The sequence below is a fragment of the Primulina huaijiensis genome, chromosome 7 (genome assembly GCF_012295235.1).
Source record: "Primulina huaijiensis isolate GDHJ02 chromosome 7, ASM1229523v2, whole genome shotgun sequence".
In the NCBI taxonomy this organism is placed as follows: Eukaryota; Viridiplantae; Streptophyta; class Magnoliopsida; order Lamiales; family Gesneriaceae; genus Primulina; species Primulina huaijiensis.
In genome coordinates this window covers 1,472,390-1,491,794 of record NC_133312.1, presented here as the reverse complement: position 1 = coordinate 1,491,794, position 19,405 = coordinate 1,472,390, and the positions used below count along the sequence as shown (strand labels likewise).

The following is a 19,405-nucleotide window of genomic DNA, read 5'->3' as shown; positions in this document are numbered from 1 at the left end:
GCGCTTTTTTCTTACTGATGAGACAGAGTGAGAACCATAAAAAAGTTCTGAATGGGTTTCCAGCAATGTAGATGCCTTAATTTGACATTATATATGTCAGCACCATATTGATATCACATCAACGATGTATTAGTGTCGCTCCAGCGTGAAGTTAGGAAAAAATCTAAATTATTTTTTATACATAAATATAATTTTTTACTGTAAATATGAGTATTGTTGACTCATCTCACAAATAAATATATGTGAGAATATATCACAAGAGACGTACTCTTATTTTATTAGCTTTTTTGGTTTGTGATTGATTTGATTTTCCCAAATATACGTAAGTACGTTGAAATTACACGTTTTGATCCATGAATTTTTATTTAACGATAAAATAATATCTAAATTTAAAATAAACTTAAGCGTGCATTGTTGCAGCCGTTAATTGCTAATATTCGGAATACTCTAGCTCATAGATATGAGTAGGTCTCTTGTGAGACGGTCTCATTAATCTTTATATGCGAGACGGGTCAACCCTATTGATATTCACAATAAAAAGTAATACTCTTAGCATAAAAAGTAATATTTTTTCATGGATGACCCAAATAAGAGATTCGTCTCACAAAATATGACCCGTGAGACCGTCTCACACAAATTTTCGCCTATTAATATAATGGGTTTAAAAAGTACTTGTTTTTTCCTATGCACTAATTAAGTGATTCCGCCAAGTCTCAATAAAAAATGAATATTTTGATACGGGATTGAAAGTGCTAGCTAGCACGGATATACAGTCTAGACTTGCGCTTCAACGGGTTAACATATATTGTTAAATCTAGTGTGTGGGAAATCTATATAAAAGTTGTGATATTTAATGGTCAAACTTCGTGATATCAATTAGTTTTCATTTAGATACGTAATTTTTTCATATAATTTACTCAAAACTTTCTATAATATATAATCCACTTAAGAATTCAGAATATGACATTTATCTCTACAAATTTCATATTTAATATAATTATATCATCGTTATCCAAATAATAATTAAAAATCATAATAAAATTTTGTGAATCAAATTGAACTATTAATGATCATGATCATATTTCATATACGTAATAATCATTATTTAATACATATATCGAGTGTGTGCAATTAGTTAATAATAATCTACAGTATCTTGTGAATCAATTTGCGATGAAATCGGTTTTTTTTTTTTTTTTCAAATTACAATATCTTGTGAATCAATTCGCTACGAAACTCATAACTTAAAATCAATCATCTAACACATATGAAAACAAACAAAATCGAAATTTACGATATAGTTAAACAAAATTCAATGTTTAATATTGAATTTTGTAAAATAATAAAATATGATTTGATTCGAATTTTTTGTATCTAAAATCAAACCTCTGGTAGGTGGTGGGTACCTGAGTTGTAGCCCATTGTCCCTCTCAATTTTTTTAAAGTTTTTTATTATATATAAATGTCTGTATACAGAGTCACCCGCCATTAATACCACATAGTTCTCATCGAAACGCCGGTCCCCACCTCCATGCATTCCCTTCAGTCCACCGCCGCCCTCCGCCCCTCTCCGCTCGGTTCCCTCCTCCAACCATATTCCTCCACCCTTATACCCACTAACAATGCCAAGCCCCGCTCTCCAAAGAGCCGTCTCTTCACCATTTCCGCCTCCGCCACCACCGTTTCCGCGCCAAAGAGGGAGACGGACCCCAAGAAACGTGTAGTCATAACTGGTATGGGTCTTGTATCCGTGTTTGGGAATGATGTGGACGCGTACTACGACAAGCTACTCGCTGGTGAGAGTGGTATTACTCCCATAGACCGCTTCGACGCGTCGAAATTTCCTACTCGATTTGGGGGTCAGATTCGGGGATTCAAATCTCAGGGGTACATTGATGGGAAGAATGATCGGAGGCTTGACGATTGCTTAAGGTACTGCATTGTTGCTGGGAAGAAGGCTCTCGAATCTTCGGATCTTGGGGGCGAGAGACTCAACAAGGTATATTGGATTTTTTAAGCTGAATTAATTGTGGACAGAGGCTTTATGAGTGGTATTATTAGAACTAAGAACATTGCTCGTTTATATACATGATAAATACAGTTACGTGGGGGGGGGGGGGGGGGGGGGTTAATGAATTAACCTCCTTACCAACTATAATAACCAACTAACTGTAAAACTCCCCTCAAGGTGGACGACAAAGATCTTTGATGGCCATCTTCGAGATGAGTGGAAGGAAAAGAGCTCTTGGAAGGGGTTTTGTGAAGACGTCTGCGAGTTGAAGTTGTGAGCGAACACGAAGGAGTTTTATGGAACCATCACTGACACGATCACGAACAAAATGGCAATCTAGTTCGATATGTTTAGTACGTTTGTGAAAAATCGGATTAGAAGCAATATAGATGGCTGCCTGATTATCGCAAACAGTAGAGCCAGTTGGGTACAAGATAAATGTAATTCTGAAAGAAGTTGTTGTATCCAAGTGAGTTCACTAACAGTTGTAGCCAATCCGGTACCCAGCCTCGGGAGAAGAACAAGATACTGTATTATGCTTTTTAGCTTTCCATGATGTTAAGGAATTTTTAAATAAAACACAAAAACCAGTAGTGGATTTTCTTGTGTCGAGACAGGAGCCCCAATCAGCATCAGAAAATGCTCTGAGTTGCAAGGTCGAAGATGAAGAGAAAAATAACCCCTAACTTGGAGTGCCTTTGAGATAAGGTAGCAAATGATGGACAGCTTGTAAATGAGGTTTACGAAGATTAGACACAAACTGGCTTAGTTTGTGGACAGTGAAGGTGATATCTAGCTGAGAGATGGTGAGATATAATAGGCGACCAATGAGCCTACGATATTGAGAAATGTCAGTCAAAGCTTCGCCATCAATAGTATTGAGGTGAACTTTGGGATCCATGGGAACTTGAGCTAGCTTGCTAGACAAGAACCAAATGTCTTCTAGAAGTTGCAAAGCATAGTTCCTTTGAGATAACACAATGCCAGTACTAGAATGTGCAATTTCAAGACCCAAGAAGTATTTAAGTTGACCAAGATCCTTGAGCTTAAATTGCTTATGTCGGATGTTCTTAACAAAGTTGATTTCTTGAATGGATGGGCCGGTGATGAGAATGTCGTCTACATAGACAAGTAAGGCCATGAAAGTGGATCCCCAAACCCTCAACGAACAGGATTAATCCGACTTTGAACGAACATGATTAATCCGATTTTGACTACTGGAATCCGAGTTGAATGATTAAAGAAGATAATTTGGAATACCATTGGCGTGATGCTTGTTTTAACTCGTAGATTGATTTGTGCAGTTGACAAACTAGCTTGTTTGGAGAAGAGGTGGGCTCCCCCTGTCAAAAATAGCCAAGAGAGAGATCCATATACACTTACTCAAACAAGTCACCATGGAGGAATGCATTACTGACGTCCAATTGGAATAAATGCCACTAATGAATGGCAGCAAGTGAAAGAATAATCTTGACGGTGACAGGCTTGGCCACAGGCGAAAAGTCTCAAGAAAATCGATCCCTTCCCGTTGATCGTGACCTTTAGCCACCAACTGGGCTTTATAAAAATCAATAGCTCCAGAGCCGTTATACTTGATCTTATAAACCCATTTTGAGCCAATAGTGTGCTTGCCGATAGGTAAAGGCACAATTGACCAGGTTTGGTTAGACTCCATAGTCTTTAACTCATCTTGCATTGCGAGACGCCACTCCGAAAATTTCACGGCCTGATGGTAGAATTGTGGTTCGTAGTTGGTATTGACAGTGAAGGCAAAGGTCTTAAATTTAGGACTCAATGCATCATATGAGACATATTTGGACATTGGGTATGGACATGTGTATGGAATGACTGGGGTAGTAGGATTATTAGCCAAGGGATTGCAATGGAACTCACGAAGATAGAATGGAGTTCGAGAAACTTGCGTAATTCTTCGAAGAAGTGGTGAATTAGTTTGCTGTGAGACAGCTATTGGAGGGTCCGATGTGGGTGCAATATGTGGAGGAGGAAGATCGAGGTCTATCGAAGAATGCGGTATCACCATGTCACGAAAAAGACCATCCGTCAAAATATCACCATTCTGAGAATGAAATGGGAACTCATCTTCATGAAAGATAACATCTTGTGAGATAAAGACTTGTTTTGTGGTGATATCAAACAGTTTGTAAGCTTTCATCTCTAGTAGATAACCCAGAAATACACAAGTTCGAGCTCGAGGTTCAAACTTTGTTCGAGATTAGAAAGCGTGGAGGCAAACACAAAACAACCAAACACATGAAGACGATCATAACCCACTCCAGTTTTGTGTAGCTTCTCAAAGGGTGATTTATTGAGAAGAACAGATGGTCTTCGATTGATGAAGAACACCGCAGTGAGTATACAATCAGTCCAAAAAGAAATAGGAACACGTGCCTGGAAATACAAGGCTATAGCTACATTTAGTAAGTGTTGGTGCTTTCATCAGACCACTGAATTCTGCTGGGTTCGCTCAACACAAGTAAAGAAGGATTTTTTGTACCTATATTTCCAATTTTTAAACTAGTTAGTTATGAAGATATGCCAAAGGGCATTTTATCAGAGATTTCTAATCTACCCTTTTGTGATTCCTGTTGAAGCATATACTCAGATAGCTGGTGTATGACACATTTGTGCTGGAAATAATCAGTAAGGGCAAGTTCCTTTGCATTATCCAAGTGAATGTTTTGATAGAGACTTGAAACTGAGTTATAATCATATTGAAGAACTAAAGGATAATTTAAGCAACATCAAATTTGTGGTGAAACAAATAAACCCATGTAAATCTTGTGAAATCATCGACTAGTGTAAGGAAATAGCGAAATCCACCATAGGAAGCTGTATGTAAAGGACCCTAAATGTCACAATGCACAAGTTCAAATGCATTTAAAGCCTTATGATTATTTGACGCAAATGGTAATCTCTTTTGTTTAGCTGGAGGACAAATGTAACACAGAGTATGAATGCAAACTTTTGAATTATCAAGCTGTAGAGAATGTTTCAGACTATGTAAACATTGATCAGATAGATGTTCTGGACGATTATGCCAAGTATGTACAAAAATTTTGTTGACAATGGCATGATTTTTATTCTGCAAAAAATTCTTCATCATCTTGCTGCCCACAAACACATATAGGTCACCAACACGTTCACCCGTGCCAATCTTCCTCTGGTTGGTAAGGTCCCGAAGAATAAAAAACTCACGATAGAAGGTCACTGTGAGGTGACGAGAACTCGCTAGAGCACTGACTGAAATCATATTAAATTTGAAGTGAGGCACGTAGAGAACAACTTTTAATACTATACCCGAATCAAGAAGGATGTCACCAGTAAAATCCACAAAAATACAAGATTGATCGGGCAACGTGACATATAGATTTTGGACTTGCCGTAAACACGTAAATACAGTTATATCATAACATACATGCCTTGAGGCACCAGAATCGACAATCCAAATATATGGATTGAGAGGACATAGTTGGTCATAAAGAGAAGCAGACACCTATGTGAAAGTCAGTAGATGTGTCTTCCTCTTGTTGTTGCGGAGCCATAGTTGAGTGGAGATGGCTCGAGATAAAAGTCACCAGTTGTTGGCAATATGGCATTGATAATCATTGAGAGCGTGCAGAAAAGTACCCAAATTTCCACTTGATTGAGTCGATTTGTACTCAGTGCCAAAAACTTGATTCACTACATTAGATCGAGTTGGAGGAGCTGAATGGCGGGTTTTCTGGCGAAAACCTGGAGGATATCCATGGATTTTGTAGCATGTATCGATGATATGACCATTGACCTTACATTTAGTGCAGTAAGGGCGCTCTTTCCTCGAGCCTTGCGGACCTCCAAAGTTCTTGGGACCCTTGTTATTCTTGACCATAAAGGCTACATTGTTCATCAAATCAGAGGATAAAGAAACTCTAATGAAGCTTTGGCGTTCTTCTTGAGAGATGAACGAAAAAACTTTGTTAATAGTCGGCAAAGGATCCATTAATAAGATTTGGCCTCAAATGTGAGAAAAAGACTCATTCAATCCCACGAGAAAAGAGAGCACATAATCACGTTCAAAGTGATCGTGAATGTTTTTGAGACCACCGCAAGTGCATTGTCCACATGTGCAATTTGGTCGAAAGTTGTTTAGTTCTTCCCATAGTGTCTTCGGCTTTGTAAAGTAAACTTTGATGGAATCCGAATCTTGAGTGACATTAAGAGGATCACAACGTAATTGAAATAAGTGAGGTCTGTTGCTTTGTAGGAATTGATCTCGGAGATTACTCCAGATGACAGCAAGAGAGTCATAGAACAAAATGCTAGCAGAAATCTCCTTGCAGACGGAATTCAAAATCCAGGAAATAACAATGTTGTTATTTCGGATCCAATATGGAAGGAGTGTGAGATCAGTACCTTCAGGTTTGGAGATTGAGCCATTGAGAAACCCTAGTTTGTTCTTGGATGATAGCACAATAATCATTGCTCTTCTCCATGCAGCATAATTTTCGCCATTCAATTGTTGTGAAACCAGAATCATGCCAGGATTGTCAGAACAGTGAAGAAAAACGGAATCAATGGATCATCAATAACGGACTTGTCGGTTGACGCGGAAGGAGTCACCAAACCGAGATTATCCATCGACGATCTGAGTATTGTATACCAGGGAATTGGAAATCGATCAACGATTGGGAGAATTGATCAGTGTGATCAGATGCAAGGAATCGTGCGATTGCGTGAGAATTCTTCAACTAAACCATATTAAAACTAAGAATACAAAAAAATGAAGTATGTGAAGAATTTCTTCATTATGAAAAATTGTAACTCTATTCTTTACATTTCTCATTTATATACATGATAAATACAGTTACGTGGGGTTAATGAATTAACTTCCTGACTAACTATACTAACTAACTAACTAACTGTAAAAGGTGTTATTGAAACTTGAGTTAGCATTTGGTTCTGTTATGCTTGTTTCACTAATCGGTAGCTCAGTTTTTGATGGGTTATTGATTTCTGAAGATTTTGAGATTTGTAATTGAATTTTGCGATGTATTGAATCCAGCTTGCTATTTCTGAACAGTGCTATTTGTTTTAAATGATAAATTTCTTATGCGGCATTTCTTTGATCGAACCATGGATTTTTTCTGTAATAAGTATAAGTTTCTGTTTTCATGTTTGGGTCTCATTGTGTTCATCATTATGATATGTTTTATGACTTTTACTCCCACTTTATTTTGTTGTATTATTTTGGACTTCTGTTTAGATGCTTACTGTGTGGATTGTCTTCTCTCTCAGTTAAATAATGTTGACTCATGATTAAAATTCTTTAACTAATGTATTATCTGATTATGATATCTTTAGAGTTTGTTCGAAAACTACTCTGGTATCCTTTTATTGTGAGAAGTTTAGTTGTTTGCAAGATTGCTCCCTTTCTTCACTTCTTGGTATTTTATAGACAGGCACAGAGTTTGATATATTTGGTTTTCTATTGATGCAGATTGACAAAATTCGGGCTGGTGTACTGATTGGAACTGGAATGGGTGGTCTTACAGTTTTTTCGGATGGTGTTCAAGCTCTAATAGATAAAGGTTACCGGAAGATAACTCCCTTTTTTATACCTTACACCATAACAAACATGGGGTCTGCGTTGCTGGCAATTGATCTTGGCTTGATGGGGCCAAATTATTCAATTTCTACTGCTTGTGCTACATCAAATTATTGCTTCTTTGCGGCTGCTAATCACATCCGTCGAGGCGAAGCTGATCTGATGATTGCTGGTGGAACTGAAGCTGCCATTATACCAGTTGGATTAGGAGGCTTTGTTGCTTGCAGAGCTTTGTCCCAGAGAAATGATGACCCACAAACTGCTTCTAGGCCTTGGGACAAAGATCGAGATGGATTTGTTATGGGCGAAGGAGCTGGTGTCCTGGTGAGTCTACTTTATGGTAATTATTGACAGTGGTCCATAATATTGAAAATTTTGAAATTACTATGAATGAAAGATTGAGTGGTATGTTATTTATGTAATTGTCCAATTTAGTGAGAGCATTAAAAACGGGATGGTGAAGTCCATATTGTGTCTCGTTCTCGTTATTCTAATCCAATCATTTGTTTTTCTATATGTATCCATAGTAGGAGTAATGTTGAGACGGAGCTAAAAGAAGTTCGTAAGTATTCAATTCCTCCTTTAGCTTGAAGAAAAATAAAAAAAAAGTGAACGCCATTGTCTGCTGGCCATATTTGGGTTAGAGAAAAAGTAATGACGAAAAAACAAAGGAAAAAGGGGCACCCATGAAATCAAAGATTCTCTTGTGGGCCTTTTGTTCCCCGCTTCTTTCAGCTTGTGTTTTTTGAACGGTGTGATCTGGAATTGAATAAATTTCTGGATTTGGAGTTGTGCAACTGTGAATCTTATATGTTTACTTTAATATTTCTTGGATTTTTTGCTCGTCGGAACATGCAAGCAATCTTGACAAATGAAAATTTGAAGTTCTTTTGCCTCTCTTCTTTAACAGGTAATGGAAAGTTTGGAACATGCAATGAAACGAGATGCGCCAATTATTGCTGAGTACTTGGGAGGTGCAATAAATTGTGATGCGTATCATATGACAAATCCCAGATCAGATGGACTTGGGGTGTCTTCATGTATTCTGAATGCTCTTGAAGATGCTGGTGTATCAACTGAAGAGGTATTGATTTATTCCTTCATTATGAGTAGTAGTTTGTCCATACACACTAAAATAAAAGAGCTGAGACTAATGTCGGGTTAAATTACCTTCTCCCAGATTTTCTAAGCTTCTTTTTTATCTTTTTGATCTCAAATCTATATCTCTGTCGTTCTTCTTTTGTAAACTTGATTTACATCAATCTCGAGATTAATGTCGGTGTCTCTGAGACAGTAACTTAACAGGTTTAAACCGTTGAATAATTTTCAGGTTAACTACATCAATGCCCATGCTACGTCCACCATAGTGGGCGATCTGGCTGAGGTAAATGCTGTTAAAAAGGTGTTTAAGAATACTTCAGAGATCAAAATGAATGCAACAAAGGTTACTTTCTCCCTACCTCTCTTACACACGCACAAAGCAGAAAATATTAAGTTTGAGCAGTTATTCAAGCTTGGCTCAAGCCTATCGAACTTGAACTTCAAGACAATCCTGTGGCAATGGCAGGAATTCAACATCTAGCACAAGCATAGGAGTCTAAAGAATAAAAAAAAAAACACTCGCAAGAGGAGATGTGATTTGACATAAAACTAATAAGGATATCAGACTGAAGATTTACGGTTCATTATTAATCTCACTTTATATCTTGTTCCAGTCTATGATCGGGCACTGTCTTGGTGCTGCTGGTGGTTTGGAAGCCATTGCAACGGTTAAAGCCATCACAACTGGCTGGCTTCACCCTTCTATAAATCAATTTGTAAGTTGAAAATGAATTTTTATGCCAGATTTTTTAATCCGGTGAAAAATCTTTGCATTTTTTTCCCTTCACTGTTTCTTCATGCAAGAAGCGCATTCATGGCAGTCCTTTTCTGTATTTCAATTGCCTGGTGACAAGTCCCATCCTCTCAATATTCAAACTCACGAACTTTGTTTTTATAACATTCAGAATCCTGAGGCTTCTGTGGAGTTTGACACAGTTGCAAACAAAAAGCAGCAACATCAAGTCAACGTCGGTACGGTGATTTGCATTCCAGTAAAAAAAAGGAATATAGTGAATGCCATTATGAACAACCATCTTTCACTTTGTTGCTGATCCTAATTTACTTCGGTTACATATGCAGCCATCTCAAATTCATTTGGATTTGGTGGTCATAACTCTGTTGTGGCGTTCTCTGCATTCAGTCCTTGATCAAAACCTCTTGTTCATGCCAGAAGCATTCTCGCTTATCCAGAGTGGCTGTGGCCACAATCTTTTATTTTTGGCTCCCTTCTACTAGTTGCTCTGATCACCATTCGAGCAACTCGAATTAGGTTAGTGTAATAATATGAGCTTTCATCTCTCTTAGTTTTAAGGGATCTTGTCTATTTCTTGGATGATGATTTTGTTAAATGTATCAATTTTTCTGTTAATCCCTTATTTAATGTAGGAGTTACCTTCCAGTAATGACTAATTCACGTTATCCATATATATATATATATAACTTCTCTATTTATCTGAACTAATGTAAATTAAATTACATTTAATAAAAGCCGCTATGCCGCCTGCCGGGCCATAACGTTAATAATTTATTTTATTTTTTTGAATAGCCTTTAGCCAATCACTTTTATTATTACTATATTTTGAACTTTTAATGACTAATTCACGTTATCCATATACAAACGATTATTTTAAGCGTTTTTAAATTTATATTTGGAAATTGTATGAAAAAGGTGAGAATCACATAAAATAAATTCTTGCAAAGGCTTTGAAGAAACAAAATATTGGTAAAATAGGCTCTCTGCTCTCAAAGGACAATGGTCTGTCATCACTCAAATTTTATAGGAAAAATCTGTAACTAAAATTTCAAGAATTTTTAGTTGAAAAAACAGAAGTTTAAGAAAACGCAGCCAAAATTTTTTGATTCATAAAATTAATTTCGAGAATATTAATTGTAAGTAAAGTGGGCCCGATCCAAGTGTTTTCCAGCCCATTATCCCATCCGGCCCAGCCCATTTTCTAATGTGCACAAACATCGTCTCTCCCCTGCCACGCACAGTGAATTTCCCGCCAAAATAGCAAGCCCTAGAGCTGAGAAGAATGTCTACATTGCATTCATTTTTGTCATTGCTGTCTCTAGTTTATATTCAAACTTCCTAACATGTATCTTTATTTTCCACACGANATTTTTGTCATTGCTGTCTCTAGTTTATATTCAAACTTCCTAACATATATCTTTATTTTCCACACGGTCAAGGGGCTCTATAAATAGAGCTCTCCCCTTCATTCTGAAATCATCCCTTCTTCGAGTTTTCTCTCATCTTATAAGCATTTGAGTGCTTAGTTCTATAATATTTGTGAGGTGTTTGTTCTTCTGTATTAAGAGAGTGTGTGTTCTCTTTGGAAACACAGTGAGTGAGTTGTACACCACAAAATATTATAGTGGAAATTCTTTTCATCTTGCCCGTGGTTTTTACCCTAATAATTTTTAGGGATTTTCCACGTAAATCTCGGTTTCCAGTTTATTCTTTATTTTCGAGTTTTATTATCTCAAATTACCGCAAGTGGGACCAACAAGTGGTATCAGAGCCTTGGTTTAAAATTTCTTAAAATTCTGAGTATGCTCTGTGGTTGCAGCCTAGACTGATCTTCCACATCAGAAAAGATTTTTTGAGATTTTTTATTTAAGGCGGGATTATTTTGTCCAGTCTACTAAAATTATTGTAGACATAATGGCGGGCAGGTACGAGATAGCAAAGTTCAACGGAAGCAATTTTATGCTGTGGAAAATAAAGATACAAGCAGATTTAAGAAAGGAGAATTTCTTGGCGGCTATTGGAGATAGACCGGTGGAAATGACGGATGATGAAAAGTGGAATGAGATGAATGACAATGATGTTTCCAATTTACACTTGGCTATAGCAGACGAAGTACTGTCAAGTATCTCTGAGATAAAAACAGCCAAAGTTATCTGAGATACTCTGACAAAGATGTACGAGGTCAAGTCCCTACACAACATGATTTTCCTAAAGAGAAGGCTTTATACTCTTCGGATGGCGGAATCTTCATCGATGACCGACCATATCAACACACTGAATACTCTATTTGCCCAACTCACTTCCATGGGGCATAAAATAGGGGAAAATGAACGTGGGGAGCTTCTACTTCAAAGTTTACCAGATTCATATGATCAACTTATCATCAACATAACCAACAATATTCTTATGGGCTTTCTAAGATTCGATGATGTCTTAACTGCGGTTCTCGGTGAAGAAAGCCGGCGCAAGAATAAGGAAGATAGGTTGGTAACATCGAAGCAGGCAGAGGCTTTACCGATGATAAGAGGAAGATTTATGGACCGTGACTCCAGTGGGAGCCAAAGACGAGGTAGATCAAAGTCGAGAAGTAAGAAGAAAAATATTTACTGCTTTAAATGTGGCGGTAAAGGGCACTTCAAGAAAGAGTGTACGAGTATTGACAAAAGTTCTCAAGGAAATGTGGCCAGTACTTCAGGCAGTGGTGAAATATTATTCAGCGAAGCAGCAACTGTTGCAGAAGGCAGACACAAATTTTGTGACACATGGATTATGGATTCAGGAGCGACGTGGCACATGACGTCTCGGAGAGAATGGTTTGATCATTATGAACCAGTCTCAGGAGGATCTGTATTCATGGGAAATGATCATGCCTTGGAAATCGCTGGGGTCGGTACTATCAAAATTAAAATGTTTGATGGCACCATTCGCACCATACAGGAGGTACGACATGTGAAAGGACTGACGAAAAATCTTTTGTCCTTGGGGCAATTGGATGACATCGGGTGCAAAACTCGGATCGAGAACGGGATCATGAAAATTGTGAAAGGCGCGCTTGTGGTTATGAAGGCGGAAAAGGTTGCTGCAAATCTGTATGTACTTTTGGGAGAAACACACAAAGAGGCAGAACTAGCTGTTGCATCAAATGGTTCAGGAGAAGAATTAACAGTGTTATGGCATAGAAAGCTCGGGCATATGTCAGAACGGGGGTTGAAAATTCTCTCAGAACGGAAGCTGCTGCCGGTACTTACAAAAGTGTCACTACCTTTTTGTGAGCATTGTGTTACCAGTAAACAACACAGATTAAAGTTTGGCACTTCTACTGCCAGGAGCAAAAACATATTGGAACTGATTCATTCGGATGTTTGGTAAGCACCGGTTGTATCCCTAGGAGGAGCGAGATACTTTGTCTCGTTCATTGATGATTTTTCTAGGAGATGTTGGGTGTATCCAATCAAGAAGAAATCAGATGTTTTTCAGATCTTCAAATATTTCAAAGCGCGGGTTGAACTTGATTCTGAGAAGAAAATCAAGTGTCTGAGGACTGACAATGGAGGAGAATATACCAGTGACGAATTTGATGATTATTGTCAACATGAGGGCATCTAAAGACAGTTCACAACGGCTTACAAACCTCAACAAAATGGAGTGACGGAGCGGATGAACAGGACCTTGTTGGACAGAACAAGAGCTATGTTGAGGACTGCGGGTCTAGACAAGTCATTTTGGGCAGAAGCAGTCAAAACCGCTTGTTATATTATCAATCGTTCTCCTTCAGTGGTGATTAATCTGAAGACTCCGATGGAGATGTGGACTGGGAAGCCGACGGATTATTCTAATTTGCATACATTTGGAAGTCCAGTGTACGTTCTGTACAATGAGTAAGAAAGATCGAAGCTGGATTCGAAATCCAGAAAATGTATCTTCTTGGGTTATGCTGATGGAGTCAAGGGGTTTCGCTTGTGGGATCCTACTGTTCACAAGCTTGTCATCAGCAGGGATGTTATCTTCGATGAAGATAAAGTAAAGGGAGACAAAGGCAAACTGAATTCAGAAACTACTATATTTCAGGTGGAAAATAAGACAGGCGAAGGTCAAAATTCTTGTGAAGCAGTACCAGAGCACGAAGAACAAGAACATGTTGAGTCTGAAGTTTCCAATGTGAGGCAGTCAACTCGAGACAGAAGACCACCAGGTTGGCTTTCAGATTATGTCACTGAAAGTAACATTGCATATTGTCTATTATCAGAGGATGGTGAGCCATTGAGTTTCCACGAAGCTACTCAAAGCTCGGATGTATCCTTGTGGATGATAGCAATGCAAGAAGAGTTGGAGGCATTAGACAAGAATAAAACTTGGGATCTTGTTACACTACCACGAGGAAGGAAAGCCATTGGAAATAGATGGGTCTATAAGATCAAGCGTGATGGCAATAACCAAGTGGAGCGGTATCGTGCTAGATTGGTCGTAAAAATGTATGCTCAGAAAGAAGGCATTGACTTCAATGAGATATTTTCTCATGTGGTTCGGCTTACAACAGTCAGAGTGGTGCTGACATTGTGTGCGGTGTTTGACCTACATCTAGAACAGCTAGATGTGAAAACGGCGTTTCTTCATGGAGATCTTGAAGAAGAAATCTATATGCTTCAGCCAGAAGGTTTTGCGGAAAAAGTCAAAGAGAACTTGGTTTGCAGGTTGAACAAATCTCTGTACGGTCTCAAACAGGCGTCAAGGTGTTGGTACAAGAGATTTGATTCCTATATCATGAGCCTTGGATACAACAGACTGAGTGCAGACCCTTGTACGTATTTCAAGAGGTCTGATGATGATTATATTATTTTGCTGTTGTATGTGGACGACATGTTGGTCGCAGGCCGCAACAAAGATCAGGTCCAAGGATTGAATGCACAGTTGGCTAGGGAATTTGATATGAAGGACTTGGGACCAGCAAACAAGATTCTAGGGATGCAAGTTCACCGAGACAGAAGTAACAGAAGGATTTGGCTTTCTCAGAAAAATTATTTGAAGAAAGTCTTGCAACACTTCAACATGCAAGATAGTAAGCCAATTTTGACCCCTCTTCCTGTTAACTTCAAGTTATCCTCCGAGATGTGTCCTAGCAGTGAAGCAGAGAGGATGGAGATGTCTCGAGTACCATATGCATCAGCAGTGGGAAGTTTGATGTTCGCTATGATCTGTACAAGACCAGACATTGCTCAAGCAGTGGGAGCAGTTAGTCGGTATATGGCGAATCCTGGACGAGAGCATTGGAACACTGTTAAGAGGATCCTTAGATACATTAAGGGTACCTCGAATGCTGCATTATGTTATGGAGGATCGGATTTTACACTCAGGGGATATGTCGATTCAGATTATGCTGGTGATCCTGATAAGAGGAAATCTACTACTGGTTATGTGTTTACACTTGCAGGGGGAGCAGTAAGCTGGGTTTCAAAACTGCAGACAGTTGTGGCGTTATCTACAACGGAGGCAGCATATATGGCAGCTACTCAAGCTTGCAAGGAGGCAATATGGATTAAAAGGATATTGGAGGAGATCGGGCACAAACAAGAAAATGTTTCTTTGTTTTGTGACAGTCAGAGTGCCTTGCACATCGCAAGGAATCCAGCCTTTCATTCCAGGACGAAACACATTGGAGTACAATTTCACTTTGTGCGGGAAGTAGTAGAAGAAATAAGCGTGGATATGCAGAAGATCCATACGAAGGATAACATAGCTGATTATTTGACCAAGCCAGTGAACACTGATAAGTTTGAGTGGTGTAGATCCTCAAGTGGCCTAGCAGAAACGTAAGCAGCAGGGAATGACAAGATAGAAAGGATGTGTGGAGATGTGTTTGATTCTCAATCAAATCTCCAAGTGGGAGAAATGTCGACAAAGAATTTAATAGGTGGGACCAGTCAAAGAAAATTTTAAAAAACGTGGGCTGCTTTTGTTTAATAAAATGTTCGAGGAAATATGAATACGCGTTTTTAACGCGTATTCACACGGTCAAGGGGCTCTATAAATAGAGCTCCCCTCTTCATTCTGAAATCATCCCTTCTTCGAGTTTTCTCTCATCTTATAAGCATTTGAGTGCTTAGTTCTATAATATTTGTGAGGTGTTTGTTCTCATGTATTAAGAGAGTGTGTGTTCTCTTTGGAAACACAGTGAGTGAGTTGTACACCACAAAATATTATAGTGGAAATTCTTTTCATCTTGCCCGTGGTTTTTACCCTAATAATTTTTAGGGGTTTTCCACGTAAATCTCGGTGTCCAGTTTATTCTTTATTTTTGGGTTTTATTATCTCAAATTATCGCAAGTGGGACCAACATTTCCAATTGTAAGATGCTCACCACTTTGACATTATAGGGACATAAATATGATGATGGTTGGTGATCCTTGTGTTGCCAAGTCTCAGTTATTGCTCCTCTAGCCATATCAACCACTGGCAGGGGGTCTTCTGGTGTTGGATTGACAGCGGCAGTTACTTCCGATCACAGGTAATTATCTTCTTGATGTTATTGAAGATATATAGATGTAGGCAATTTCTCAGAATACTGGATCCTTCAACGTAGGGGAAAGAAGACTAGAAACTGGCGCAATGGTTCTTGCTGATCGAGGCATCGTTTGTATTGACGAGTTCGACAAAATGAATGACCAAGATCGTGTTGCTATACATGAGGTGATGGAACAGCAGACTGTAACAATTGCAAAAGCTGGTATTCACACATCATTGAATGCTCTCTGCAGTGTTGTAGCAGCTGCAAATCCAATGTATGGAACTGTAAGTCTCTTGAAGCATTGACAATGTTAGGCATGCCTACTTGCCTCTTCTTTTTCTCTAGCAGAATTTGACTCTTCTACTTCAGTAATGCTTTATAATGGTAAACACAGTATGATCGTTCCTTAACCCCAACAAAGAATATCTGACTGCCGGACTCCCTGCTCTCTCGTTTTGATTCATTGTTCATCGTTTTGGATCAAATGGATCCTGGCATTGACCGTGAGATTTCAAAACATGTGTTGCTTATGCATCGGTATCGTTCGGTGGGAAATGGTACGTGGACATTATAGTAAATTGTGGGTGGTTAATGATCAAATGAAAAAGAAGGGCTTGTGAGCTTATCTATTGACTGAATATAAATGTCAAAAAGTCATTTTGTATTTCAGGCAGCACAGCATTAGATGATAATGCTTGGCGTGACAGAGAAGACGACACAGAGTCTGGCTCATCTGTTTTTGTTAAATACAACAGAATGCTACATGGGGAAAGATCTGATAAAGGCCGCAAAAATGACACACTCACAATCAATTTTCTGAAGAAGTTTATTCATTATGCGAAAAATAGGATTCAACCTGAGTTCACTGGTGAGGTGACTATTGTCTTCAATCTAATATAGACTTCACGAGTGCATACTCGTGCTGATGATTTTTAAACTTAAAATTCATATTTCGTTCTTCACTTTGGTACATTAGGTGCAATCACTTATACACTCATTCTATTAAGGCTTCAAATAAGTATTTGCATTGCAATTTCGCTGATTTCTCTGTAATAAATCATTTTCTCCAGGCATCTGAACACATAGGTACTACACACGCTGAATTCAGAAGTGCAAGTTCAACCACAAAGGTTGATCAGTTATTCATCTAATAGTACAAAAATTATGTTCTTTTGTCTCACAGTCCCTGAAGATTCTTAAAATAACTCGTAAATATATTTTAGACTGGAGGGACGCTACCAAACTGCTAGAACCTTGGAAACAATAATACGATTATCAACTGCTCATGCCAAACTGAAGCTGCGGAGACAGGTACTGTTCTTTATATGTTCATTACTCTTTGATGTACAACAGTAGAATGGCTGTATGTAAATTTTCTGATATTGAAAATTTTATTTTATCAATTGAAGAAATAAGCATCTCATTTGAAATATGACAGTAGTAGAAAGAGATATATCTATAGTTTGTTGAAAAATATTATTCATTTGATTCCCGTTGGATAGCATCAAACGGTAATAAACAATGTACTTCAACAGGTACTGAAGTCTGATGTCGAGGCAGCTCTTCAAGTTCTTAACTTTGCTATATATCATCAAGAGCTGAGAAACTTTAGCTGTTGTATATTTTGCATAACTTTTGCAGCTTCTTTATGTGCTTCACAATACCCATCCACTTGGGTTCTATCATAGTAGTTGTTAGGTAGATAACTTGATGTAATCTTGTTGATATACCTTCTTTTCTGTGTTTTGGCAAGTGAAAGTGTGAAACGGAAGCCATGGAAGTGGATACACCTTCAGCTGGTGAAGTCAACATTTCACCAGAGAGGTAGGCGACTCCTAAACCTTATTTTTTCTGAAAAATATATTTTCCCACTTTCTGATTCATGTTTATTTATTTATTTTTTAAAATTCTGTATAGGTTAGAAGCGTTCAGTTCTGGACTAGGGAAGTACAGGCATGCACAAAATGTAGAACAGATGTCGTCAATAGCTGATATAGAGGGTGTTGTTAAGATGTCACTAGCTGATATAGAGGGTGTTGTTAACAGTGGGGCAGCTGAACCTTACTCAGCATCAGAAATTATGTCCCATTTGAAGGTAAGTTTTGAACTCTCTCAATTAGCCATTTGGACCAATCATCTGCAGAAGTTTTGGCCTTGCATCAGCATAAAAAACCGACAGCAGAAATTTTTTTGAGTCTGCAGATAATGCAAGACAAAAGCATCTTAATGATAGTCAAGGAAAAGAATCTCATGTACTTCGTGTGAAACAGTGCAACAGAAGATTCGGTACATTTACACCATCTTTTCATCATATCTTCCAATCTGTTTCTATCATATTTGCTGTGTTATAAATACCTTCGCAGGACTTGATAGAACCTGTTTGTTCCCTGGCTACAGATATAGCCGTTGTCTTAAAAGTTGGGCATTTTGCGTTTCATTCTGTAAGAAATTTGTTACGGTCAAGTTAGGCTGTGTTTAATGAATCAGTGTGATTAAACCCTATCAGAAATTGAAGAACACCGGAAGCTGAGAAACGAGAGGAGAGGAGTGAAGAAACTTTTATTCACTAAAAAATGAATCCAATGTCTTACAATAACCGTCAACGGTGTACCCTTTTATATCAATACAAAGAATGCACGTATATAAGAAACGCGCTTAACAAATACAAAATAGAAGAACAAAATAAAAAATGAATCCAATGTCTTACAATAACCGTCAACGGTGTACCCTTTTATATCAATACAAAGAATGCACGCTTATAAGAAACACGCTTAACAAATACGAAATAGAAGAACAAAATAGAAGAAACATGTTTCACTTTACTTAATAAACCCAAACCAAGAGATGCGTGAAATGTCTTATTTCACCTGCTGACTGCTGTAGTATAGTATTACTATTACCTTTGTAGCCGCAGAATTATAATGAGTGAGTTATCAAATTTCAGGGAATCATGCTTTGTCAAACTTATGGGAGAACGTGCGCAAGGTTTATACATGGGAAAAAAATGATGGTTGCCTCAGGTTTGCGTTGCAATGCATCAAGCATTAAAGCCGCATGTGTTAGCGAATTCACTAAAACTGCCCAATCATAATTCTAGTTATCTCGTGTTATAATGTATTATTTGAGGTTTCATTCATTCAGAACAAATGCGCATAATAGAGGTGTACTCGCGGCCTAACCACAAATTTTTTTTATATGTTTGACAATTATATATATATAAAGTAATATGTAAAATGGTACTTAAGGGACAGCTAAAATGTTCTAATCTACAATGAAAACATATTTAAATTCTATTTCAGTTGAAGATGCCGGTCTTTAAAATATCAAAATTTTAAATGATAGAAACCGAAATAACATATCCAAATTATATATCATCAGATGAGTATCAATTCCTAAGTAAGAAGATGGACACCCTGAATAGGCGAAATATAT

The 19,405-nt window shown here is 38.0% G+C and overlaps 2 protein-coding genes and 1 long non-coding RNA gene across 5 annotated transcripts; all 3 read left to right on the top strand.

Annotated features, from left to right (window-relative positions):
* The first annotated feature begins 1,479 nt into the window (after nt 1-1,479).
* Nucleotides 1,480-10,086, top strand: LOC140980881 (3-oxoacyl-[acyl-carrier-protein] synthase I, chloroplastic-like). The gene is made up of 7 exons (XM_073446969.1): nt 1,480-1,999; nt 7,509-7,940; nt 8,527-8,700; nt 8,947-9,060; nt 9,332-9,433; nt 9,623-9,689; nt 9,798-10,086. The coding sequence occupies exons 1-7, from the start codon at nt 1,532-1,534 to the stop codon at nt 9,863-9,865; spliced, it is 1,425 nt and encodes a 474-aa protein (XP_073303070.1). The 5' UTR covers nt 1,480-1,531; the 3' UTR covers nt 9,866-10,086.
* A 5,806-nt stretch (nt 10,087-15,892) lies between these two features.
* On the top strand, nt 15,893-17,576 carry LOC140980402 (uncharacterized). Its single transcript, XR_012175942.1, has 5 exons — nt 15,893-15,973; nt 16,049-16,257; nt 16,368-17,103; nt 17,197-17,284; nt 17,509-17,576. It is a non-coding gene; the product is annotated as an uncharacterized lncRNA (long non-coding RNA).
* Nucleotides 17,577-17,670: 94 nt separating this feature from the next.
* Nucleotides 17,671-19,137, top strand: LOC140980401 (DNA replication licensing factor MCM3 homolog 2-like). 3 transcript variants are annotated; one of them, XM_073446200.1, is made up of 4 exons: nt 17,671-17,797; nt 17,891-17,986; nt 18,020-18,068; nt 18,918-19,137. In XM_073446200.1, the coding sequence occupies exons 1-4, from the start codon at nt 17,748-17,750 to the stop codon at nt 19,062-19,064; spliced, it is 342 nt and encodes a 113-aa protein (XP_073302301.1). In that variant the 5' UTR covers nt 17,671-17,747; the 3' UTR covers nt 19,065-19,137. The 3 variants fall into 3 exon arrangements, with proteins under 3 accessions (XP_073302301.1, XP_073302303.1, XP_073302302.1); XM_073446202.1 differs by lacking the exon at nt 18,918-19,137 and adding an exon at nt 18,176-18,329; XM_073446201.1 differs by lacking the exon at nt 18,918-19,137 and adding an exon at nt 18,176-18,329 and having other exon boundaries at nt 17,891-18,068.
* Nucleotides 19,138-19,405: the final 268 nt, after the last annotated feature.